Source organism: Colletotrichum lupini, chromosome 2 (assembly GCF_023278565.1).
Source record: "Colletotrichum lupini chromosome 2, complete sequence".
Taxonomy (NCBI): Eukaryota; Fungi; Ascomycota; class Sordariomycetes; order Glomerellales; family Glomerellaceae; genus Colletotrichum; species Colletotrichum lupini.
Window position 1 is genome coordinate 174,986 of NC_064675.1, and position 26,203 is coordinate 201,188.

At 37.8% G+C, this 26,203-nt stretch overlaps 7 protein-coding genes across 7 annotated transcripts; 2 read left to right on the forward strand and 5 right to left on the reverse strand.

Moving 5' to 3' along the window:
- Positions 1–287: 287 nt before the first annotated feature.
- On the forward strand, positions 288–1,546 carry CLUP02_02433 (uncharacterized protein; the record flags this gene model as incomplete). The annotated part of the gene is made up of 2 exons (XM_049281465.1): positions 288–520; positions 577–1,546. 2 exons carry the CDS (start codon positions 288–290, stop codon positions 1,544–1,546), a joined length of 1,203 nt encoding a protein of 400 aa, XP_049138608.1.
- Positions 1,547–17,781: 16,235 nt separating this feature from the next.
- Positions 17,782–18,768, reverse strand: CLUP02_02434 (acyl-CoA thioesterase II; the record flags this gene model as incomplete). Its single annotated transcript, XM_049281466.1, has 1 exon — positions 17,782–18,768. One exon carries the CDS (start codon positions 18,766–18,768, stop codon positions 17,782–17,784), a length of 987 nt encoding a protein of 328 aa, XP_049138609.1.
- A 164-nt stretch (positions 18,769–18,932) lies between these two features.
- CLUP02_02435 (uncharacterized protein) lies at positions 18,933–19,555 on the reverse strand (the record flags this gene model as incomplete). Its single annotated transcript, XM_049281467.1, has 4 exons — positions 18,933–19,084; positions 19,236–19,308; positions 19,357–19,452; positions 19,535–19,555. 4 exons carry the CDS (start codon positions 19,553–19,555, stop codon positions 18,933–18,935), a joined length of 342 nt encoding a protein of 113 aa, XP_049138610.1.
- Positions 19,556–20,560: 1,005 nt separating this feature from the next.
- CLUP02_02436 (transmembrane amino acid transporter) lies at positions 20,561–22,077 on the reverse strand (the record flags this gene model as incomplete). The annotated part of the gene is made up of 2 exons (XM_049281468.1): positions 20,561–20,617; positions 20,671–22,077. The coding sequence occupies 2 exons, from the start codon at positions 22,075–22,077 to the stop codon at positions 20,561–20,563; spliced, it is 1,464 nt and encodes a 487-aa protein (XP_049138611.1).
- A 164-nt stretch (positions 22,078–22,241) lies between these two features.
- On the reverse strand, positions 22,242–22,600 carry CLUP02_02437 (uncharacterized protein; the record flags this gene model as incomplete). Its single annotated transcript, XM_049281469.1, has 2 exons — positions 22,242–22,448; positions 22,544–22,600. The coding sequence occupies 2 exons, from the start codon at positions 22,598–22,600 to the stop codon at positions 22,242–22,244; spliced, it is 264 nt and encodes an 87-aa protein (XP_049138612.1).
- Positions 22,601–23,691: 1,091 nt separating this feature from the next.
- Positions 23,692–23,899, reverse strand: CLUP02_02438 (uncharacterized protein; the record flags this gene model as incomplete). The annotated part of the gene is made up of 2 exons (XM_049281470.1): positions 23,692–23,725; positions 23,805–23,899. 2 exons carry the CDS (start codon positions 23,897–23,899, stop codon positions 23,692–23,694), a joined length of 129 nt encoding a protein of 42 aa, XP_049138613.1.
- Positions 23,900–24,562: 663 nt separating this feature from the next.
- CLUP02_02439 (uncharacterized protein) lies at positions 24,563–25,870 on the forward strand (the record flags this gene model as incomplete). Its single annotated transcript, XM_049281471.1, has 5 exons — positions 24,563–24,738; positions 24,795–24,910; positions 24,975–25,145; positions 25,202–25,333; positions 25,395–25,870. The coding sequence occupies 5 exons, from the start codon at positions 24,563–24,565 to the stop codon at positions 25,868–25,870; spliced, it is 1,071 nt and encodes a 356-aa protein (XP_049138614.1).
- Between the last annotated feature and the right edge of the window lie 333 nt (positions 25,871–26,203).

Consider the following 26,203-nt stretch of genomic DNA (forward strand, 5'->3'; position numbering starts at 1 on the left):
CCCAATTCATGCATGACTGGAAGATGACTGATCAGTCTTCAGCTCAGGAGCAGGTCGGTCTTGTTCTCAGGTATCAGAAAGATGCCTTTTCGAGTGTATAAGATCTCAGGGTCAGCTGTAGTGAGAAGAACAGGTTTGCTACACTCATCAAACTCATCTATACACTCTCTCGACTCGCTCTAGCTTACCAGGGCTCATTCCTTTGCCCTTTACATTCTTTATTTTTTCTATCAAATCTACATCTTCTCTGTGTGTCACTACGAGTGCTTCTCGAAGAAGTTCTCATAATGAGAGCAAATCAACTCCTTCTGGCCTTGGCCTACACTGGCGCTATCGCTACCCCCGTTCCACAAGATACCGGTTCTGCAGACTGCAAGACTGAGGCTCTCAACCAGGACACATGGAAGAAGCTGGAAATCGAGAAGTTCCTTGCTGAATGGACGACCTTCAACGTCAGCAAGGTAGAACATAACGCTGTCCAAAACTTTGCCAATTCCTTCGGCGCACCCAACTTCTTCTGGTGAGTCTCAACCCATGACGATGTCTGCAAAATATGGACACTAATACCCAGGATAGCGGCCTCGATAGCTTCTGCAATGCCGGCCAACCCTGTTCTCCGGTCAAATTGCCCGGATGGTACGCTCTCGTTGCCGTTCAGAACTGGAATAGCTACATGAACTCTCTCAACACTGCCATCACCTTCGCCTCGAGCATCTTGAGCCTCACCCTCCCGGGCATCGTCCAAGACTTCTACCCAAACCCCAAGGACGATATCACAGACCTCAAGACCATGACCCGCGTCTTTGCTGGCGTGCTATCCATTATACCCTTCACGGGTCCCCTCAGCACCGTTGCCGGCGCCGTCGGCAGCACCTCCAGCTTCATCTCCACCAATCTCAAAGCCCCTGAGCCCACCAACCTCTTTCTCTCTTGGAGCAATGTTGCCACTTCCCTAGGCAAGGTCGTTCAAAACTGGCAGTCTGCCGTTTCGTCCAGCTTCCAGACCACCATTGACGCACAAGTCAACGTCACGGAAGGTATTTTCCAGATCATCCGCGACGGAAAGTTCCTTGGAACCAGCCGCAATATCACCCAGGGTGACATGCAGAAGGAGATGACGCGCAGTTTGGAACTCTACACGATTGGCCTTGCCCTGCAAGCCCAGAAGGTCTTTGTCCTGCGCTCGCAGCCATTTGCCGAAAAGTGCACAGAGTATACCGAAGCTGAGCTCTGTTCGCAAGATCCCGATGGCCGCTGGCGTCAGTACATTCTCATCCAGCGCTCGGATCACAAGAACTCTATTGGGCGCAAGGATCTTATGAAACTCTTGACTGAGAAGTATCAGTTGAAAAAAGAGACTGTCACCAAGGAAGTGGCTGAATGCGTTGATGCTGCTGGAGGGAAGCAGTTGACGTATCCCTTTGGAGACATCCTGCCTGTTGACAGCACCACAAAATGCATTTTCAACTTGCAGGTTTGTACCTCACCACCAGGTGCGAGGGAGGGCATCATCACAACGTGTGAGGGACTTGGATTGGATGTTTAGGGTCTCCGTAGTCTCTGTATTAGCATAGTGTTTCTTGGAAGAATGTATTGGTTGATACCCTCAAATTTGATCTATAAGTACTTTGCTGCTAGTGTGAAGACTGTTCTCTCTCAGACTCCGAAGTGCAAGGCAACTCAGCTTGGTACTTGTATGAGAATACTACAGTATATATGTCGAGAAATTCAGATTTGCGCTTCTTAGATTTGGTCATAGGTGGACTATTGAGAGTGACCTATCAAGAAAAACTCCGTATATTCTCGGTGCTACTTATTCCAAATTACAATTTCCAGTCAGCAGACGCTTAAAAGATTTCGATCAAAGGCTGCAGAGCACTGAATGAGTCCTTGACTGGTGCATTCTGTCCGCGCGTCTGGACGGAGACAGTGAGCTTGCTATGGATGTCCTCCTTAGTCTCAGCTCCAATTGCCCTCATCAGATCCGCGCCAAAAGGGATGTAAGTATACGTCTCAAGCTTGTTTTTCTGACAGTTCTTGCAATTTGCGAGAGTCCATCGACTGAGGATTGCGTCGCGGTCAATCTCAATCACACTACTGCGAGCCGTCTGCGATCCCGTTGATTTGCTGTAACTCTGGGCATCTGATGGCTTCCCGTGGTTGTCTGCAACTCCCTTCTGAAACTTGTAGGAGTAGAGTGGGTCCGTATTATCCCCATCAAGGTCGAAAGTCGGGGTGGTCAAGATCCAAAGGAGGGGAGTGTTCTGGTCGAAGGGCCGGCACTCGTCCAGGAATGGCAGGTGTTGGATTACGAGGCAGAAAAGGGGCCCTATTAGGTAGTTAGGTAGGGGTGGTAGGTAGGCAGTCTGGGCCCGTGCAGACGGACCCTTCCACCTACCTATACCCACTAAGGGACCGCGGGCTCTGCCCACGATCTTCCCCTCCTATATATACGCAATAGACCTATACTAACTTATTAACCTAGTCGTAACTAAAAGGTCTAACTTATTTACGTATATATTAATACTAATTAGTAGTTAAATTATATATATATTTCTATTATAAGTTAGTAAGGATATAATTATAAAAAAGATAGCTTCGACTTACTTTACTAGCTATTTTAACTTATTAACTTAGTTTTATTTATTTAATTAATAATAAGCGGCCTAGTTTATATTACCTTAGCTCTTTTTTATTATTACTAGCCGATAATTAATTAACTAATCGTAGGTTATTAAGAGCGCGCTTTATTATATACGATCTCTTTTACTAAGATTACTACTATAAAAAGATTAACTATTTTATTATTATTATTAACCTCGCTTTTATTATTAATATTATCTCCGCTAGCCTTATTATTATTATTAACTTCTTTTTAATTAAACTATTTATAAAGGAATCTATTTTAAATATATTATAGCTAAGCGCTATTTTAAACTAATAATAAATAAAAAGAGATTAATTACTAAGAGATTAATCTAACGATCGCTAGCGTACTAGCGCTTAGTAATAATAAGACTTTTAGAATTATAAATACGTTAATAACAAATCTCTCGCTAATAGCGAAGTATTCTAAAATACCAAGGAAAAGAAAAGATCTTAATAATAGTAATAGTAAGGATCTATTTTATATTATTAATAAATTTACCTCTTTTTAACTTAACAAAAGCTCTAAAACTAGATTAATAAAATAAAGTACGAGAAGTACTAAAAAAAATCGCTAATTAGTAACTAATAAAATCCTTTATTTACTATTAAAAATACGGTGATAAAAGGCCTTTCTTCCCTTTTTACGACTTTTTACTAACCTTAGTAACCTTCTATTTATATACCTCGTTAAAAGAGTAGAATTTTCTAACTAATAATAATAGCCCGCTTACCGCTATTAAAACGATTACTATAACTAACTTACTACTCTTTTTAACTTAACTAACGTTATATTATAATTATAATATAATAATTATATTTTATAATAATCTTCTATTATATAACTTACTTTATAAATATATTATAATAACCACTAGCCCTAGTAATAAGTAAGAAGGGTTTAATAATTAGTTAATATTATTTTTAACTTACTTATACTCTTAAATTATAAAACTATACTTAATTCTAATTCGCTAATAGGACTACGTTAACTTAACTTAATAAGGCTTATTTAATATTATACCCGCCCTTATAAATAATAAAAAGCTTAATACTTTTATTTTTTATATAATAGGATACTATTATTAAAACGGCCTAACGAGTAAGGAATTATAAAAGGACTTTAAAACCGATTTCTAAAGCTAAGAAATAAGGGACTTTTTAAAAATAAAAAGTACGATTCTTAAAAAGCTAAGAGACTTTTTTATAAATAATAGTATTAATTTAATAATTAAAAATCGTAATTAAATAATAAAAAAGATCGCTAGCGCCCTTAATACTTAATACTTCTTTACTTAAACTTTTAAAAAAATTATAGCTTACTATAGCTATACTAAATACTTTAATATATTATATTATAATCTTTACTTCCTCTACTTATTACTTTTATAACTAATAAATACTAACGATCTTATTTAATAAGCTAGAGAAATAATAAGGGAATCCGTATAACCCTAACTTACTTAATCTTAGTAATTAAAATTTTAACCTTAGCCTTATTATTAACTAACTAACCTACTACCTCTTTAAAAAAAAGAGAAAAAAGAACTAAAAAATAAAGTTATTATTACTTAATCACAAAATCTACCCCGTTAGATATTATACTTTAATATAAAAACTAAAAACAATATTATACCTAATACTTACTAATTAATTAACCTTATTAAGCTTTATAATAATAAAAATAAGTATAATAATAAGAAGTATAATATCTTTAATAAAGAGCTTCGGATTTTTAAAGTACTATACTAACGGGTGAAAATTAATAAATAATACTATTCTAATACTTTCTTAAATATACTTAAGGGAAGGGCGTTAACCTTCTACTTCGACTAACTTAGTAATATTTCTAACCCGCTTAGCTTTAATATAATATACTAAAGGACCTAAGAATACTTTAAGCTACTTATGAGCTATTAAAACTACTTCGCTAAGCTTTATAACCTTTATTAATACTCTATAGTTCGTAAGAACTTAAGTAAATTAAACTAATAAATTTTATAAGTACTAATTAACCGTATTATAATCTTCTACGAGGTACTAGCTACTTAAAGATCTATTTTTAATATAAGTAACTAACTCCTTTACTACATAAGTAATATATTAAAATATAAACTTACTATACTTAACTTAATACTTATATTTACTAATATTTACTACTAGTTTAGTACTTTAATTAATATTATAAAAAAAGAGCGCGACCGTAATAAGTAGTAATAGTATTTCTAAAATAATATTTATAATAAAAAGGTCCCCGCTACTTACTAAACCGACCGCACTTATAATAGCTCTAATAAAGAGACCCGATTTAATAAACAAAATTAACGCAGCCGCGGCACTACTAACAAAAAGTATTTTATTTATTATAAAACTAACTATTAATTAACTAAATACTTAGAAAAAGAGCGACGTTAAGTATATAAAAAGTATAAAAATAATAAAAAAAGAAATAAGAGATTTATACTAAGCTTATACTTATAGTTCCTTACTTTTTATAAAAAAACCGCCCTTATTAATAACGACGATAATAATAATACTATAATTTAATACTTTAATAGCCTCGACTTTAACTATAAAAATAACTACGAGGACGAAGTCTAGATCTTAATAATATACCTTACGACTATTACTAATAATAAAATCCTTATAAATATCCTCGCTACTTAAGTAATAAAGCATAGCCTTACTAATACTACCTCTATTAACGAGTTAACTAAGCCTATAAAACTAGTAACCTCCTTTTTATTAAATAAGAAGTACTTATTAAGGGGCTTCTAAAGTATTATACCTAATACCGATATTATAGAATTCTTAACTACGGGTTACTTTTAACTCCTTATATTATAATAATAACGACCCGAAGTTACTCTTAATACCTCTAGAGCTAGTAAAGTAAGTATTTAATTTAATAATAGTAAACTAATAAGGTTATTAAGATTTATAGTTATTAATACCCTATTTAGTAATATTACTTTTTATATCTTACTAACTAATACTCCTTTTTTATACTACCTAAAGGATATAAATAAGCTAGGAGTATACTTTAATAATATTAATAACCTACTAATTAAAGGAGATATTATAATACTTATTATTTATAAATAGGGATACTCTTAGCTTTTATTCCTTAATAATAAAAAAGCTATTATTAATTACTTAACGGAGGGCGAATCACGCCGCCTATATCGGCGCTTTAACTACCCTTCGGTTCCTCGTTTTTTAAAACTATTTTAGTAGTTTAGTAATAATATAAAAATCGTAGCCCTCGAGAAGCTTACGAAGATCTACTAATGATATTAACTTAATACTACTACCCCTAGCTAATTTAAATTTACTTTATAAAATAATTACGATTTTAATTATAAAGTCGTAATTAACGTAATATACTTAATAAATTATAAGAGTACTAACTAACTAGTACTTTACGTCGTTAATACTACTACTTCTTTCTAAATAGCAAAGTTCTTTATAAATATAATTACGAAGTATATATAAGAGGCTCTTTAGCTATATTAAATCGACGTTTACCTCGGTCTACCGGACTAAATTATTATAAATACTAATAAGAACTTTAGTACCGTAAAGTTTAAATCTTTTACTAAATCTATATTTATTAAAGTTAAGGAAGTACTTATTAAAGCTTATAATAGTATTAGTAAGGCTAAGAAATACTACGTAGTACTTAAAAGGGTATATAATATTATTTAAAATAAATACTTATTAATAAGCGCAGAGGCTATACTTTAAGCCGTAATTAAAATAGTTAATAATATAGTTAGCATAAATAGCCTCGTTTTTATACTCCTCGTTTTTAAAGCTTTTCCGCGTACTTTTAATAAATCTCTATTATTATTAAATATTACTTAACGTATAAAAATAATTAAAAAAGTAATAAGGGAAGTCCGTAAACTTTATATTAATAAGTAAATAAGCGAGGCACTAGCTACTTAAAACGGACTAAATATCTCTTATATTATTAATTTACTACTATAATTAAATATCAAAGTTTAGCGAGAAAGTAAGGGATAAAAAGGCCTATTTAAGCTCGTTTTAATAAATAGTACTACTTACGTAGTAAAATTACTTTACGGCTTAATAAGCTTCCGGGCTACTATAATTAAACCCTAGTACTTAGAAAAGGTCGACCCCGAGCTACTAACTATAATAATAAAGTATATTAACCGCTTACTAATCCCTATAATTAACTAGCTAACTAATAATAGCGCCGCTATAAATAAAGTCCTTAATAAGATCGTTATTATAATTAATAACGACCCTCTATTATAAAATAAAAAGACTAAAAAAATATTAATATAGCGCGGCCGTAGTAATACTTTTATAACTACGACTTACTTTATATTTAAAAAAAAAGTAAATCTTAAGCTAGTTACTAAGCTCCGTAATAAGGGTATTATTACTACCCTAAGAGCACTTTTTATAAAATCTATTAGTAAAGAGCTTTTAGGACTAGTAAAGAGAAGGGTAATTAAATTTATTTAACTTAGCCCTAAATATAGGGATATAAAGATATTTAAATCTTAATTTATTAATAAAATTAAGAACCTAGGACTTAACCTTATTAAAAAGTCTTATTTAGTTATATAAAGGTATAATAACGAGGGGAAAAAAGAGATCCTTATATAATTACTAATAATTTAAAAAACTAGTTAATATCTAATCCTCGCCCTAGCCCCGACCCTAATTTAAAAAGGCTACGTCGTTTAGTTACGAAATATTACTTAAATATATATATAATCGAGCTAACCTCTTTACCGCAAGGTTTTTACTTAATTACTAGCTTAGATCCGTTATTTATACCCTAAGGGTACTATTCTATACGTTATATAGCTACTATATAATCTCGTAAAATCTAATACTTATTAATAAGTAATATATAATAAGCATTATTTAAAAATACTCTAAATAATAATATCTACGTTTAATTTATACTTACTAATCTTAATAAAAAAAAGCGGATTATTTAGTATTATTAATATATAGACTAATAATACTATTAAACTATTAAATAAGACTTTTAACTAAAAAAAAAACCGAGCTTAAATATACTAAGCTACTAACTAAACTAAAACAATAACTATTAACTAACGAGCCGCTTATTTTTAATAATAAGATTATCTTATTAAAAAGTATTAATATAGTACTTAAATAAAAGAATTAAAAAAAAAAGCTTAAGTAAGTTAACCCCTCGGTATTAAATACTAAATAATAATTCGTTAAGTAGCAAGCTCGAAATACTTATATTATATTAATTTACTAACTAAAAGTAGCTTTTAATATATCGTTTACTACTTAATACTAAATAAATCTATTATTTATTAACTACGCTATACTAAACCGTTATATTAAATAGTAAATAAATTATTTAAACCGAGGGCTTATATTCGTATTATTAAATCTAACTATAGCTAAACTCTTCGTCTTTATAAATAAGTTATTTATAAATAACGCTAATTATACCTTATAATTAAGTTATATTATTATCTTTATAAATAAAAAATAGACTAACGAGAGCTTTATAATTAATAATAATATTAATTACTATAGCTTTATAAAAAGTAAAAGGATTACCTAGAGCGTATTAGTATTAGAAGTTTATAGAATAGTTATAAATATTAACGTTACTTATACTATCTTAACTACCCTAAACCTTATTACTAAATAACTTAACGTTCCGAAGATCCCTATTATAATCTATATAGATTTATATTTATTATATAAATACTTTATTAAGCTAGGTATTATAAAGAAAAAGCGCTTTATAATAAATATTATAGTACTTAGGTAATTATATAAACGCTACGAGCTTTATAAGATCCGTTAAATTAATAATAATAATAACCTAGCTAACGGGTTTATAAAGAGTATACTAAAGAAGTCCCTTAAATAATTCGTTAATAAAAAATTATTATAATTAAAATAAAAAAATAAGTAATACGTAATTAAAATAGTAATATATTATAAGTAGTAAGTCGTTTAGTAAACGTATATACCTCTCGGGCTTCGGCTTAAAGAAAAACGTACGTATTTAGGACGTAATTAAACTAATAAAAAGCTCTTTTTTAACTACGCTAGATTTAATAATTTCCGAGGAGTTTAGGTATATAAATTATATATATTAGAAAATTAAGAAGTAATTAAAAAGAGGGGATACTAAAATTTCTATATAAATAATTATAATAAAAGCTATACTAAAATTTTAGTATACGGCTTTAAGTATTTTTAAATAGGGGATTAATTATAAATTTTATTATTAGTTCTCGCTAGCGGGGGACCTAGCCCCTATTCTAGCCTTTTCTATTATAAAAGTAAAAGACTGCTAATATTAGATTACGAGGTAGAAAAGGGGCCCTATTAGGTAGTTAGGTAGGGGTAGTAGGTAGGCAGTCTGGGCCCGTGCAGACGGACCCTTCTACCTACCTATACCCACTAAGGGACCGCGGGCTCTGCCCACGATCTTCCCCTCCTACATACACACACGCAATAGACCTATACTAACCTATTGACCTAGTCGCGACCCAAAAGGTCTGACCTGCCTACGTGTATACCAACAGCAGGGCTAGACTTGGAGCATCGGGAACAGCCCGACGCATGGCGTCTTATGCCGAAGGAGGTATGCTCGATGTCGGGTGGGGAACAATACTGTCTGATGTTGGCAGTAACCTCTCTGCCAATCGTCGTAAGTCGATCCGCCGGGATAAGGATTTTCCTTTATCTATGGCTCTCCATGATATCCAGCGATAGTGAAGAAGGAGTCTTCGTTACTCGGATCAAGTTGCTGAAGCCTACGGAAGGCTCTGACGATGTTCTCTAGGGTATTGCGATCCTCGCCAGACATGTACTGTTCGCACACATCTTGGAGAGAAGGACGGACTCTGGACATTGTGAGATACGAAATCGGTGATCTAATAGAGATGGTCAGGGTTATTTGTGGATGATACTGCGTGCTCTGATAGCAGTGAAGCTAGTATCAAGGGAACCTCGGCGACTTTATACCGCTGAAGTTGCGTCAAGATCGATATCGCTGTCTCCAAAAGACGAGAGATGTAATAGTAGCCGCACCTTTTTTCATTCTCTAGGCTCCAATACGGGGACTAGATCTCGATGAACCTCACGAATAGAGACATGCCAGATTACGTAGCCGCCAATGAGATCCTCGATGCGGCATATTGAAACGCTAGTGATCGTCCAGGTGGTTGAATGCGCACTCTTGTCTCACTTTGCTCAGATTACTGAGCCATAAGATTAAAACGACTTACGCCAGAAGAAGTCTTATTTTTCTTGAGCGAAGTTGAAACTATCACAACGACTCTTTACATGTGATGGTGTGTCGATCAGTTACGGTCCACAGATGCAAGCTTCCGGTCCAGGGGCGTCGAGTGCAACGTGAACTGTTACCAAAGAGAACCGGCCGGTTACTACAGGTAGGAAGAATGCAGAAAGTATGGTCTCGTGTATGATGCCGATCACACCCTTTAGATCCGGCCCTCGTAGTTCGCACATCAATATCTCTGCCAGGAAGCAAGAATTGAACGCGACTGGAACAAACTTGACGATGTAAGCCGAGTCTCGGAATGGCAGACTGATTCGACGAACAGAAGATCGCCACGGATCGACCCCGCTATCGATATAATATGCCGAGGCCACTGCGGCAGGTACTTGAGCTTCATTCAACAAAGTCGCGAAGAGAATATCAGCATCTCCAACTACCTTAGTACGTCGCTACTGTCTCAAAGTCACAGGCTTCTGATCTATCATCGAAGTTGATTAGAAACAAAAAGTAAGGATCAGCATCGATTTGGTTCAATGGTAATTCGAATATCACGTTCACAAACATGCCGGAGTTGCGCGCACATATAGCAAAGTGACCACCCGTGTCGTATCGCACCGTTTCCGTGCGGCTAGAAAGCTGTTTCCATGGACTGTTCCCATCAGAGACCTCAGACCGGCAGTATTCGTAGCAGAAGCGGGGAAATAGACGAGACAATGACGTAAGTTGACCTGACATGGATACAGTCCATTGTCCTAATCGATTCCCTAAGCTAGTGTAATTCAGGCCAGTCAGTAATCGAGGAGCTACTTCCACGTAATTAGATGCTAGTTCTGGATTCGAATCACGCAATTCTGGAGACAAGGTCATGGATCTAAATTCGATGACGGTTCCGAAGTCCATGTTGTTATTCTCAAGTGATGAGAGCAGCACTTACGAAATTGAATCCGTGACAGAAAAGCGCTCGAAAGAAATCTCGATTGTTTGGCAATTATCAAGCTAGTATTTTGGGGGACAATAGTGGTTGACAGTGGCACTTCGATGTCTAAAGTAGGGTCATGAGGGCTACTCTTCATGAGATAGGTAGGCACGTGGGAATTTTAAGCATCCAGTCGCCATTGGCATACACGGCGAGGTAGGTATTCTGCAGCCTTTAAGTCATCTAGAATGCATCGAAAGAATCAAAAGTTTTGTGGCCCCTGAAAGATTGTGTAGGGTTAGATCAACGCAATGTCTCTAGATACAATATATGCTCACGCTACATAAGCCTCTCTTCTCTTGGGTAAATTGTAATAAGTAGTATTCTAAATTCAATCCCATTTAGCAGTAAGCTTCGCCACAAGAAATGAAATCCTGTCGGATTGGAAGTCCAATTCGACCGCGGCATACAGCCGACTGCGCAGGGGCTAATTAGGGGCCCTATTTACAATTATCGTAGCCAGCCTAACCTACGGTTAGAACCTCCTTTTTATACCTACGCAGATATTTATATAGTTTAATTAATCTCTTTATTAACTACGGTTCGAATTAACTACCCTATAATAGGGATACTAATACTAATTAGTAATTAAATTCTATTATCGTAAATCGGTAAGGTATTTTACTATATAAAAAAGACGACTTCTTAATACTATATAGGATAAGAGATTCGTACTAATTAACCTTATAAAAGTAAATAAAAAAAGAGGCGATTCTTAAATACTATATAGAATTAAGTAATCGTAGCCCTTTACTACTTATAAGAGGTCGATATTTATTATATTAAACTACGTTAATTAATACAACTGCTTAAGTAACTAGCTTTTTACTATCGCCCCGAGTAGCTTTTTTACTAAACGACTTTTCTATAGCCGGCCCGTAATTAAAAATCAACTAGCAAAAATCCTAAGACTAATTACTACATTTTTTTATAATAACACAAACGTTTACCGCTACTATTATTAAAAAGAACTACTAAAACTTACCTTTTTATATTAAATAAAGAAGAGGATCTTAGTAAGTATAATAGCTAGCGATTTAAAAAGGTAATAGTAATCGCTAGAAATAGTAAAAATAAAAGTAGTAGTAAAACGGCGAGAGGAAGCGGGAATTTCCTAAACCCTAATAAATTCGTTGGGTAGTAAAAGCACGGATTTACTATAACTAGCGCGTAAATTAAATATATCCTCGTTAAAATTAAATATACTAGCGACTACTAATACGGGTATAAGCTAGAGCACGACCCTTAACGAGTTAGGGTAAAAAAAAAGAGGACAAAACCCGATCCTAAATAAAATCCTAATCCTTTATAAGTAAGTAAATATTAACCCGGATTATTAGGAAACGTAAATATATAAAATTGCGGATTAGCCTAATAGTAAGTAAATTAACGTAGTATTAATTTATTTAACTAAGGTTTATAAAAAAAAGGGGCTATAGGGGCAACCCCTATTTTACGAGATTATAAATAACCTTAGCTACTAGCTAAACGAATAGTTTGCGAGCGTAAGCCTAGGAATTATAAAAGTAGTTAATAAATTCCTCTACGAGCGAGGGGTATTACTAACGTAATTATAATCGCAAAAGCTATATAAAATACTAATAATAATAATTATAAAAAAGGAATTCGTACTATAGAACTAAGTATAAGTTAATAAAGCATATAATCGCTTTAACGAATTTAAAAAAAAAGTAAACGACCCAGATTTCCTCCCTATAATTACTAATAGAAATTTATTATTATAAAAAGATATACCGGGGTAAAATATAGTACTAGAAGTACGATAATCGATAATTCCGCCTATTTTAATCTATAACTCGTTACCGCTATTAATATAAAATTCGGCGCCGATTAGCTAATAAAAAAAGAGGTAAACGACCCGAAGTTACTAATAGTATATAGCAACGTAGGGATCGTATATAAATATTAAAAATCTAATAGTAAATACGAGGTAATTCACAAACCTTAAAAAGATCTTCCTAAAAAAGAAATTATACTCTAGGGGGAAGTATAAGGTCTTATAAGAAACCCTAACGATATTTTATAATTATTATAAAAAAGTTAAAATTAAGGAACACTAGTACTATTTAGTAATTAATATTATACTCATAAGCAAAGCCTTTAATTACTATTACGAAGTAGTACGTAATCTCGATCGAAACGACTTTTTTAATATAATTAATATAATCCGAAGCCGCTTTAAGACTTATAATAAGAACCTAGAGCTTCTATTTAAACTACGAGCGATTTCTTTTATATTTATAACTAGGATAATAAAGGGTAAATTATAAGTAAAGATCCTTAAAGAGCTTATTAATTGAATTAATAAGCTAGTAAAAACCTAGCTAAATAAGAGGATAAACGAGCGAAAAGTCGGATATTTTTATACCGCAGTTTAGCATATATTAAAAATAAAAATAACCCTATACTAAGTACTTAAAGACTACGAGACGCTTTACTTAAGGCTAAGATCTAGTTTTAATATTAAAGTAAAAATGCCGCGCTAAACCTATTTTTAAGCGTACGACGGCCCTTATTAATAATATTAAGTTAATTAAACGTATAATAAAAAAAGAAAAGAGGCTAGATACGATAATCGTTAGTAAAAAGGCCTAGATTTATTAAATAAGTAGAGATTTAACTTATAAATAGGGTAATAAAAAAAGTAATATTATATTTATAAAAAAGATAGATATTAGTTAAGTAACTACTTTAAGGAAGAGCGTACTAAATTATACGAATAGTATAAAAAGTTAAGGGTAGTAAATAGTAAAACTAACCCTCGTTAGTTTAACTAATTCCTCGTTATATATAAGGGTAAATCCGGGGGTATAAAACTTAGTAACGGTAGTTAAAGTAGCGGCCTAAAGTATATACCCCCTATAGGAAATTTAAAAAATAAGGAAGATCTTACCCCTTATACTAACGAATTAAATTACGACGAAATTAATAATATTAACTACTCTTTTTTTGCCCCGTTAGTCTCTAGAGGATATATAAGACTAAACGAATAAAAAGTAGTAGAAGCTTTTAATAAGTAGGCTTTTATCTATAAATAGTAAAAAAAGGTCCCTTAAATAACGGATATAAAGGTAGCTAAAAGGGCAAATTTAATAAGGCCGAAGCCTATTTTCTTAATAATTAAAAAGAAGACGCTCTCTTTATCAATATCTAAAGAAAAAGAATATAGTACTAAGTATATTTAGGGGTAGCTAGAGGGGTCCTTTTTATACTACTTAGATCCTTTAAATACTAAGCTCGTATAAGTATTTTACGCGAGCAAAAGGTATAGCTTAGATAATTTCTATAAGATTATCCTAAATACTAAGGTATTATAATAGTTAATTAAAAAAAAAGGGTAATTCTAAGTACTATAAAAGATTGTATTAGTAACGCTTAATATATTAACGGCGGGTATTATAAGGATTAGTTTTAGTTTAGATAAGGAAATCGTTACCCTAAGTATAATAAAAATAGAGACGTACTTCGGAATAATAGCTTTCTATATTTTACTTATTAATACCCTATTTCTCCTATATCTAAAAGATATAAATCGACTAAGTATTATATTTAATAATACGAGGAATAGAATCTCTAGTAATAAGTACTTTAAAATAGTTGAACGACGATAGGGGTATGCGTTTATAAAGCTTATTAATAATATAAAGTTAATTAATTACTTAACGAAAAGTGAGCTTAGAAAACTATACCGGAGATTTGGGTACCCGTTAATTACGAAGCTATATAACTTCCTAAAGTAATTAAGTAATAATAATATTAAAATAGGGGCGCTAGAGTAGTTAACGAAAGTGTACTACTAATATTAAATAAATACGTAGAGCCCACGTAGATTTAAGTTTAAATTACGTAATAAGCTTAACTTTAACTAGGAAATCGTCGTTAATATTTTCTATTTAAATAGTTAGCTAGTACTATATATAATTAACGTAACTATATCCTTCTAAATAGGGTAATTCCTCTAAGATTTATAAATAAAAATAGTATGGGTAGCCTTATAAAAAAGCTAGATCGATATATACTAAGGACCGCTAAATGGTATTAAAACCGACGCTAGTACTAGCTTTAAGTTAGTAAAATTTAAGGATAATACGACGGCCTACGGTATATAGCTAAAAGTCGTACTTATTAAAGCGCACTATAGTATTAGAAAAGTAAAGAGAGCATACTAGTAATTAAAAAGGGCGTTTAGAATTATTAAAAAGGAAAATCCGGATTTTATTAATAACGAATATATTTAGATAGTACTTAAATACTATAACGATACTATAGGGCCTAATAGACTTATACTAACGCTATTAGTATTTAGAGTATATTTAAAAATAACCTTAGCCTCGCTACTATTACTAAGTATAAGCTAACGAGCCTAAGTAATTAAAAAAGTAATATAGGCACTGCGCGAGGTAAGTATAAAAAAGTAAGTTAATAAGGTAATTACTACGCACAATAGGCCTAATATGGGAAATAATCTAAATATGCTATTAAATTCGGATATATGAGTATAGTACGAAATTACTTAATAGTAGGCTAGGCTATATAAGTTAATTTTTATTAACGAGCGCTCTTATATAATCGCGAGAAATCGTAACTAGCTATTTAAAATATTAATTATAGTAATTAAACCGTACTATATAAATCCTAACGAGGTAATTTCTAACTTATAAAAAGAAAAAGAGCTAGGGGAAACTATATAACTTATAGTAGAGGTATAGGAAATTATCCTTAATAAAATCGTCGTAATAGTACTAATAGATAACGAGGAAGAGGAAATTACTAAAAGGGCACTAATACTACCGGTAAGACGTTATAAAAGACTACGATAGTAAGCCCTAACGTAGTAATTTATTATTAGTGACGAGGTAATTAACACTTTTTATATAGTAAAAGAGAAAGCCGATTTTAAGCTAGTAGTTAAACTATATAAGGAAGGCGTAATTATAACTACTAAAAAGCCGTATAAGGGATTAGATCTTAATAAAGTAAATACTCTTCGTAATTAAGGGGTCTATCGATTTATCCTATATAACCCCGAAAAATATATAAACCTCTATATATTTAAATTATAAATAGTTCGTAAGATTAAAGGGAAAGGAATACCCTAGCCGTACGAAAAGTCTAAATACATAATTTAGAAATATAATAACGTCAAAAAAGCGACGCTACTTATATAATTACTTATTATATAGCGCTATAGCTAATAATTAATAATAGTATTAATAGTATTATTATAGAAAAAGGGATACGAGATTTAGAGCCGTAATATTACTTAGGCCTATACCTAATCGGCCACAGGGCTTATAAGGAAAATCCTAGCCCATTTACTAAAAGAAATAGCTAGTAAGTACCTAAAAAGCACGATTATTAAAGTACTTAAGCTACTATATAGGCTCGTAAAATCGGGCACCTATTAGTAAGCTACCTACTACGATTTTCATATTAATTAATTATTAATAATTACCTTTACGTACGACCCGTACTTATTAATTACGGAGTACGAAGGTAACTAATTTAGGATTATTAAAATATAAACCGATAATATATTAGGCCTATTTAATATTAACTTTATAAAAAAGGAGGATAAGGAGCTCTAAAAAGCGGGCTTCGTAGTAAAGCTAAAAGAGGTCCTTATAATAAATACCCCCCTAGTATTTAATAGCGGGATTTTTATAATTAAAAGGGAAACTATCGTTTTTTAATAAAAGGGGTAGGGTAAGAAAATTAACCTCGTTAATCCGAACGTAACTAACGTTAAGAAGTAATATAAAACTAAGCTCGCGCGAGGGGTATATATTATAAGTATTTATTAATTTAAAACAACTTTTAATTATATTAAGGTAGCGTAAGCTATAAATCTAACTAAATAAAACGTCGAGGTACTTAATAAGTAGCTTAAGTAGTAGTAAACGAATCTCGATCGAGGTCTCGTTTACTACCTAATCGACCTTATAACTAATAAGCTCTACGTCTTTATTAATAAGTTATTTACGAATAATAATAACCTTATTTCGTAATTAGGGTATATTATTATCTTAACTAACGAGAGTATAAGCGAGAGCGAATTTACTATATATAGTAATATAATTTATTACTTATTAACTAAAAATAAGCGGGTAATAAGAAGTATATTAGCGTTAGAGGTATATAGTATAATTAACGGTATTAACTTCTCCTATGCAATTTTAATAACGCTAAAGAAAATTACTAATCGAATTAGCCTTTTACCTATTCTAATAGTTATTTATACTAATTCCTACTCGCTATATAAATACCTTATTAAATTAAGAACGACGAAAAAAAAGAGGCTTATAATTAATATTATAACCCTTAAGTAATTATATAAAAGGCATAAGATACTTAAGATCTATTAAATTAATAATAAAAATAACCTCGTAAACGCTTTTATAAAAGTAGTACTAAATAAGGGATTAAAGTAATTCGTAAGTAGTAAAAAAGTCATTATATAAATAAAAAAATAAGTTATATAAAAAGAGAAGAAAAAAGGGGGAAAAGGAGACGACTTAATAAACGGGCCCGAGGTCGAATTATACCTCTAACCGTAGTAGTTAAATTAATAAAAAAAAGAGAAAGTTAATATTAAATTAAAAATCTAATTTAACTACGGCATATAGCTAACTGCGCAGGGGCTAATTAGGGGCCCTATTTATAATTATCGTAGCTAGCCTAACTTATAGTTAGAACCTCCTTTTTATACCTACGCAGATATTTATATAGTTTAATTAATCTCTTCGTCAACTACGGTTCGAACTAACTACCCTGTAATAGGGATACCAACAAATCCATCAAACTCCGCACTCCTGTATCGTCTAACATGCTAAAGCCTTGGAAGCCTTTAGAGAGCGGCTTGAATGTCCTTCTTCAGAGGCCGCATAATAGATTGCTGATTCATGGTGGCGACCATGTTTCCTTGTTGATCCCAAAGTCGGGCTTCAGTGTAAGTTCGGCCGTCGTTGCCAGTGATAGTCTTCATCTCTCTAAGGTGCCAGTTGTCCAGGTTGATTTCTCCAGTGAAGAACCTCAACGCAAAGTCTAGTGAGGAGCAAGGGCCGGCGTCATCCAGGAACTTGCTGCTGTGGGTCAGGGGGATGAAGGACAGAGCTGCGTCCAGAATGAACCCCAGTGCAGAGAATCGATCTTGGAGTCGCTCCAGGGAATGGCGGCAGCGGAACCAATCAGCTGATGTCTTGGATGTCAAGTCGAGACTTTCCTGGGGCGTCTTGACGGTCTTGGCCATGCCGTAGAGGTTGTTCGGTGCAACTGTCTCCGGACAGCCGCGGGTCTCAAAGAAGCGGTTGTTGAAACCAAAGGTAGCCAGGTACAGATTCCCCAGCTTTTCTGTCACGACGCCCCTCCGCACCTTATCTTCAGTGGCCTCCTGCGTTGTAAGACACTTCTCAGGCGGTGAGTAGCTCATTGATGGCGGCGCAGAGTACACGAGAAGAGAAGCCTCTTCTTTCACTTGGAAATCGGCTAGCATGATCATGCAGAGCCTGGATTTGCCATCGTCCTGGTCTTGGCTGATCTCGACCAATCTCGTAGCGAATGTTCTCGTATCGCGGACTCGTCGGACGGCACATTTGAGCTTGCGGTCTGTCAACGCCGGGCCTAGGTAGTTGCCCGTCGCCGAATAGAGCAGGTACTTGGGCGATACAGTGCTGCATGCCGCTTGAACGCCGATACTGATGGTACAACCCCCGTAGGCAATATTTGCCTTGTTTCCCATGCGGGCGGGATCGACGCGACTGGTGAAATGGTCTGATCCCAGGTCGTCTACCGCAACTTGCTCCTGCATTGTGCTGGCCATAGAACCGTGTGACATGTTGAGTAATTCGGCCTGAGCTGTCATAAGGTATGGTAGATCCTTGCTGTGGTTCACACAAAGTTCGGACGGAAATACGACGCTGGTTTTGTTGATAAGACGTTCAGTAATCAAGCGATGTCGGCTCTGAGTTTATGTCCTTTCGTTGTCTAGATCGTTGCCGCCTAGTCGCGTTGGCGCGCCGCCTCGGCGCCTCCAACGGGTTGGAGAATTGGGGGGCCGCTCACAACCGAGGTTGGCGTTTGAGGAATGTGAAGGTGGGGCAGGCCGGCCATGCTTGCGCTAACAGGTGAATTAGCAGTCATTGCCATGTTGCCTTTATGAACATGGATTCCAGAAGAGTTGATACAATCAGCACATAATATGCATGTAGGCTGTCAAGATTCGAACCCTTGTTGTCTCTTTTGTGAATATACTTACTTCCCCTGGAGACCCTGTCCTCATGCCAATACAATAATTGAACTCACCACCTAGAACCTTGGAGCTTGGTGCTACACGTGTTGGTCTCCAAACTGATTTCCGATTTGGTTTTGGTTGGTCCTAGGAAGGTTTGTGATGCAATTGCATGGGCCGGGAGCTTGTCTACACCTCGGCTGTAAGTGGGGCCGAGGAGGTTGTGTCCGTGACCTCGGACTTTGAATTACCTTCAACATTTTGTGGCTGGATTTTTGTTATTTGATATGTCTAATTGCATGTACTATATTTTCCTTGGAAGCCTGACGTCGATCTTTTGCGCCTGTAAAGCCGGGAAAAAAGGGCCACATACGATCAATCCGCGACCATTCATTTTGTGTGGTGCAACCTCAGTTGGGGCACCTATTGTTGCTAGTGACAAGAATGAGGATGAGAGGGTATAAAAGCTTACGGTTCTCGTGTATTATATTCGGGGGTAACGAGCATTACCTATCGTGATAGATTTCAGTTCTCCAGATAGCATGTTCCTGTCGCAGCGCTACACTTGGCGCTGCCCAATGTGACTGTATCGTACTGCAATGCGAGAGCTCGACTCTTCGGGCATATGTGTATGACCCATCATTGGGTCTTTCTTTTCCAGGAACAAGCCACATTATACTATCGATGTCTTCCACCTGATCCTTCGCTCTGCGATAACCTCGTCTATAACCTCGTCTGAGGGTTAGAAGCCATAGCTTGTTTCCGTCGAACGAAGGCACGTAGACCCATGGCAAGAGCACCCTCTTAGTATATATCAATGGCATCTTTTCTTCTTCACAGGCACCAACGACATGACCAATATCTTGGGACGGAAGTGCACCAGGTGATCAGCCGTCAGGTTGTGTAAAGACCCCGGCCTAAAACACGTCGGAATAGTGTGAGCTATGAGAGTCTACTGAGAGAAAGCATTATTTGTGTGCAGCAAACTCCGAAACACTGTCAATTACTCTAGAGCAGAGTTGTTTTCAATTCTAAGGAATCAACAGACGTAACTACAGTTTGTACACCCGTCCGAATGCTAGGGGTTAAAGTGTAGAGTCAGGAACTTATGAGGTCTTTAATTCTAGAATAAATTGTTTATTCAAGCTCTTTGAAAGGCAGAGAACGCAAGCTTTCTACAAAATTTTGATCTCGTTCCTTGATTTAAGTGTGATTGCGTGGCAGCCGGCCTGCGAAACAACGTCACGCTTCGAGTTGAAACTTATAAATGTAACCGGACATCAAATCAAGTTTAGTAGTTCTGGTGCATTTATGTAATGTTCTCAGCCGTGGGTATCTCGTATTTTAGTCATTGCAGACTTTGTGTAACTATTAATTATTTACAGGGTGGTTTCATAATCTAAGACGAACGGCAGGCAAAGGGCTTGTGAGCGCTTCCAGAGCTTGTCTCGTCGATCTTTTTGGTGTTAGTACATTGGACGTACGGTACAGTGAAGTTGTTGAACTTACAATATCAACGATAGTTGAGTAGGTGCCGGCAACCAATGTGACAGCTCCGACGATGAACGCCAAGATGCTGCCGAGACTGATGAGGATGTTCTCGCGCGCGAACCACTTGCCCTTGCAGAGAAGGGTGAACCACATGATGGCAGGAATGTAAAAGGAGAATCCGGAAACAAACAGCGCCGAAGCCAACGAGAGCAGGTCGGAGAAGATGGGAATAGCCTCAGCAATCACCCACGCAATAATGGTGAACACGACAACAAGGATGATCCAGCTGGCCCAACCCATGGGAGTGTTAATGTACTTCAAGTGAGAGTTCTTATACATGCGGCCGTGAATGTATCGCAGGGCGACAGTCGAGTTAATAGAACCGGAGATGAAAATGACTGGAATAGCGACTCCAAAGGCGATCTTCGAGATAAGAGGCCCGGCAGAGAGGAGGGCAGGGGATTGAACCGAAGGACCAATGAAGGCGTAGCAAAGAGCGCCAGTAAGGGTATAAATGGCGATCTGAATGAAGCCAGAGGCCCAGATAGACTTCATGTAGTCGGTAGGCGTATGCATCTCGTCCATGAAAGAGAATTGACCGATGGCGAAACTGAAGGCGAAAATGATGTTGCTCACGGCAACAAAGGCCTCAGAGAAGGTCACACCCTCCCTGGGCCAAGCAGACCACTCGATGCCGGAAAGGCCGCCGGGGCCGCTGTTGGCCTGAATGCCGGTGGCGATGACTGTGATTCCGATGGCAGCCAGAATGGAGACGAAGTCGATGTAACCGAGGATAGCGACCTCGGTGAATGAGGGCGGGATAGCAAGAATCAGGAGAATGATGGCTGACACGGCCGAGAAGACGATGGAGCAGACGTGACCGCCGTTGATATCGACGAGTGCAATGCTGCCAGTCAAGGCGTGAGAACCAACAACCATGACGAGTTCAAGGACAAGCGCAGCTCCGAAGATCTCGTATCCGATGCGTCCGTAGCGACCAAAGAGAAGTCTTCCGGCTTCCGCGTAGTTGGCGACGTGCGGGTGGGCCAGCTTGACCTGGCCAACGATGTAGCTGGTGAAAATCGAGAGCATGCCAATGGTAATGGTAAGGAAAACGCCGGGGAACATTCCGAGGGTGTGGTAGGCGGAAGGCAAGCTGAGAGCACCAAGGGCCACGGCCTCGACAATGGTGACGATTGCCAAGCGCTTCCAGCCCAGACGGTGGAAGTGAGCGCTACCCTGGGCAGCGATCTGCTTGAGGCGATCGTTGTTCATCTCGTCGCTCGTCTCGCCGAGCATGGTGTTGTCGTTCATCTCGGGCCAAGGGTTAGGGGGCTGAACCATCTCGACATCAGGTCCGTCCTCCTTGTGCTTGGGGGACTTGTTGTTGCCGTGGTCGGCCGTGTGGGAGATGGCGTCCGTCATGATGGGAGAAGACGTGTTTCAACCGCGGCGAAGTTGAAGACGATTGGTGGACGACAAGAGGCAGTCCGAGGGGAGGTCGTTGAAGTGATGGGATGGAAGAAGCCAACGGAGAAAGGAGGGCTCGAGGGGCAAGAAGGGCACGACGCGTCTGACGTTCCTGGCTTTTAAAGATCAACGTACAGGCGCGAGTCAGATGGATTCAGGGTCCACATGGCGGTAGACGGACTGGACTCATCCTTGACAGAGGTTGTCGTCAGTTCGGTAGCCCGGTGAAAGCCGGGCCACCTCCACAAAATGATCTCGCCCCCATGGGCGGGAAAGATAACAGATCGCCCTGCAATACGGGGAATGCACTTCTGAGTTGATAAGATCTAATTGTTTTGTGTCACTGCTGTCGAATTGCCCCGGAAACTCTGGATTATGAAGTCCCTGAGTGGGCGTTCTTCGGCCTGTTCTTGACACTGACATTGCGGAGGGCGCAACGAAGAAGTTTTGATGTCGTAAAAGAAGCTTTCCATGGCATGTTGGAGCCGCGCTAAGAGACCCGCTCGGCGGTTCTCGATGGAGCCTTTCTCGATTCAGAAACACAAGCGAGGAGCTTTTAGGTAAAAGATGGAGACAGTTGCGGCTCCCGCGAGATTCAGATGAGTGCAAGAATTTTCCTACAGCAAAGCCGAGTAAAAACCGTCGCTAACCACCGCGTCAACATGACTTCGCCGTCGAGTCTTTTGCCTGCCACGGAGCCTGTCCGGAGGTCCAAACGGGGCCGTATTACGTCCATGAAATCTCTCTATTGGGCGTACTCGTCGGTTTGTACGTTTTTATTCAAGGGCTGGACTTGTTAAAAAGTGGACATTGTCGCCTTTACGATGTGCCAAGTGACATACAAATTTGCTCACCAGTCAACAGAGATAAGGACTTGTGATTTGTTATGGTAAAGAGCTGTTAAACGACAGCTACAACGTAGAATCCCGCTGAGCTGCTCCCGAGGCACAACATCAACATGCGAATTCATGTCTGATGTCTTGACCCTTGCGCATATCTCTTCACCTCCCATTCGTATGATCGTGTTGAAGGGCAACGGCTACAGGCTTTAACCCGCTTTGGCCATGGCGCGAAAATTTCTCCGATCTTGGTTCCTGCATCTCGGGTTTAGAAGGCGGGCTTGGTCTTACCCCCCCCCCCCCCCCCGGCCAGAGATGGGTCATCTTTTTCAAGGCGCCTCTTCAAAATCGGGGTTTGGTTACTGTTAGAGACCTCCACGTGGCGTCTACCCGGCTCTCGATCTACCAAGTTGCGTCTCGCTACAGATCAGCGGAAGTTTTCGCGCGAAGTTTATTGAGCGAGTAGAGAAGTGAACGGGAGACAGATATGCTTACCCGTACCCTCTGTGTTTGCCTAGACCTTCACTATCATCATGTTATTCGCCAGAACTGGTATGGTCTCGAACTTTACCGCTTCAAATTTCGCGATGTGTCGAAGCTTTTGGGCTAGATGTATCTTCAAAAATCTTGTACCGGGCTGTCATTTGGGATCGGCGAGCAATGAGGCTCGAGAGCCCGACTTAGTGACGACAGAGAAGAAGTAGTTGTGACAATAAATAAGGGTGATTGCCTAGAGCATCGGGGTTGTTACAAAGGCCATCTCCCTATCATTGGTTTCAAGAGAGGCCCTATGAACCAAAATTTTAGCTACGCGACCCACCAGTTCATGTGTTCAAATGACACGGATGCTGGGTCAGGCATACACAATCGATAAACTTAGTCGCAGCCGCACCAGACTGCATGCACGCATCACCCGCAGCTGATACTCCGTACCGCATGCTGTGGATACAAGCATCGTTTTATAGCTTTCCACTGTTTCGGGTTTGAATAAGGGTAATTTTGACTTGAGGGCGTAGGTCTTCTCCATCTAGTAAATTACTTAACAGAAGTAGTTGTTCTTCTCCAAGCAAATACGAAAGAGAGGCGATGTCGAGTGCTTCGATGAGAAGCGCATGCGAAGTGCGTTTACGGATTTGCACCTAATTAAGATTCACGACAGTGTTGAGGTAGTGCACACTCCGAGTTTTTCGGGATTCAGGCTCTAATATAACGGAATATTTAATCCGTTGATATCGTGGTCTCCCATCGAAGAACCTATCATCCAGTTTTTCGCTTATGTGATCGGTTCGCCCACTGGCAACGGTCCAGGTCTACGGAGTGGAGCAGAACTTTTTGGCCCCAACTGAAAGCAGGCGGCTTCCGCTTTTAGACTAAGGGCAACCAGAAACGTCCCCTAACAGATACTCATCTCTCCGCCTCCTGCCCGGCTCATTTATTGCTCCGGCCAACTTCAACGTCGTGGGCAGGATGTCGAACGGGATTCGGGTATCCCACAATTCGTCCCTGCATTGCTAATTGTATATAAACAAACAAGCTTTATTGCGACTTGATTTTATTGTAAAGACACTATTTATCCGGCTGTTGGCACAATACCGTCCTCAATGTTGGCAGTTACGGCACCAAGCTTTTGCGAACCGTCCGCATATGAGCTTTCCACGATCCCTCAGCCAGTTGTAATAGAGCCTACCGATGTGGTATTCCGTGTTCACGCAGCGAGTATCAATCCCGTAGATGTCAAGAAGGCAGCAGGAGTCTTCAAGCTTGCGGTCAAAGAGAAGTTCGTTGAGAACCCTGGTCAAGCGATGATCTCGTCATCTGATATCAATAAACCAGATTCCCATATCAAATTGGCTATGATTGCTCAGGAACCGTAACAGAAGTGGGTCAGGATGTCAAAGGCATCAAAGTTGGCGACGAGGTGTACTCGCGGTTACCGGAGGCAAGTCGAGGTATGTATACGCCCAAAAACTGCGATAGACTAATGGTGTAGATGCTAAGATACTATACTTGCAGGGGCATGGAGTGAATACGCCAAATGTTCACAACATTACGTTACTCTCAAACCCAAGAATTTGTCTTTCGATGATGCAGCCTCGTTACCATTGGCAGGCATGACCGCACTGCAAACTTTGCGACGATACGAGGGATCATTGTCAGGCAAGACGGTCTTCGTACCAGCTGGCTGTGAGTGAGATTCATCGAACTCTACATAGATAAATTGCTAATGATACTCTGACAAGTGAGCGGCACTGGCGCATATGCGTGTCAGATCGCCAAGAACGTCTTCAATGCCGGCAAAGTGATCACCACCGTCTCAACATCAAAGGTAGACAAAGTACCAGAGATGCTTGGTAAAGGCACGGTTGACCAAAGTGAGCCTCAATCAAACTGCCTAGCTACTTGAACAGAGAGTGATACCTAACCAGAATCCAGTAATCGACTACACTAAGGAAGACGTAACCCAGGTCATTCCTCGTGGATCCGTTGACTTCATCTTAGACACAACTGGAGATTCTATGTCTTTTCTTCATCTCATGACTCCGTCTACAGGTGTCATTGTCTCTATCGCTACGCAGCCCTCCGGTACTCAGCTCCAACAATCTAGCGTGATGAAGAGGCCAGATGGCCCACGTCTCCCGTGGTTTGCACGCATGGTGTTGAACATGGTTGATTCGTATCGGAAGGCACGTGCAAAACGCTGGGGTGTCAAATATGAGTACCTATTCCTCGATCCCAATGCCAAAGACTTGGAAACACTGGCTCTCTATGCAGAAAAAGGAGACGTCCTGCCTGTTGTTGGTTGTAAAGTCAACTTTAGGGATATCGATGGCGTGAGAGAGGCGTGTACAACGGTGTACAACGGGAAAGGTGGCCTTGGGAAAACGGTGTTCACTATCATCGCGAGTTGAGTTTAGTAGTTTTGGGATAGGCGATAGTTTACAGGCTTCCACGCAATCTTTTTTGAGTGATGTTTAATCTAAGCGAATGAGATGCATTGTCGGTCAACGTTCTTTTCAAGTTGTTGATAGAGAGACGTTATGAGATGAGATCTGATACCATACCATTCATGTTCGGAGAACAGGATGGAGTCGGCTATGCAAGCGTTTAGCGTCAGCAATACGGTCTAGGTCAAGAATGATGGCCAGCGAAAGGAGCACATGGTTGGAGCGATGACACTGTAACATGACCCTGATCGGTTTGAGTCAGAGATGGGCAGTACTGCATCTATTGGGGACGTGTAT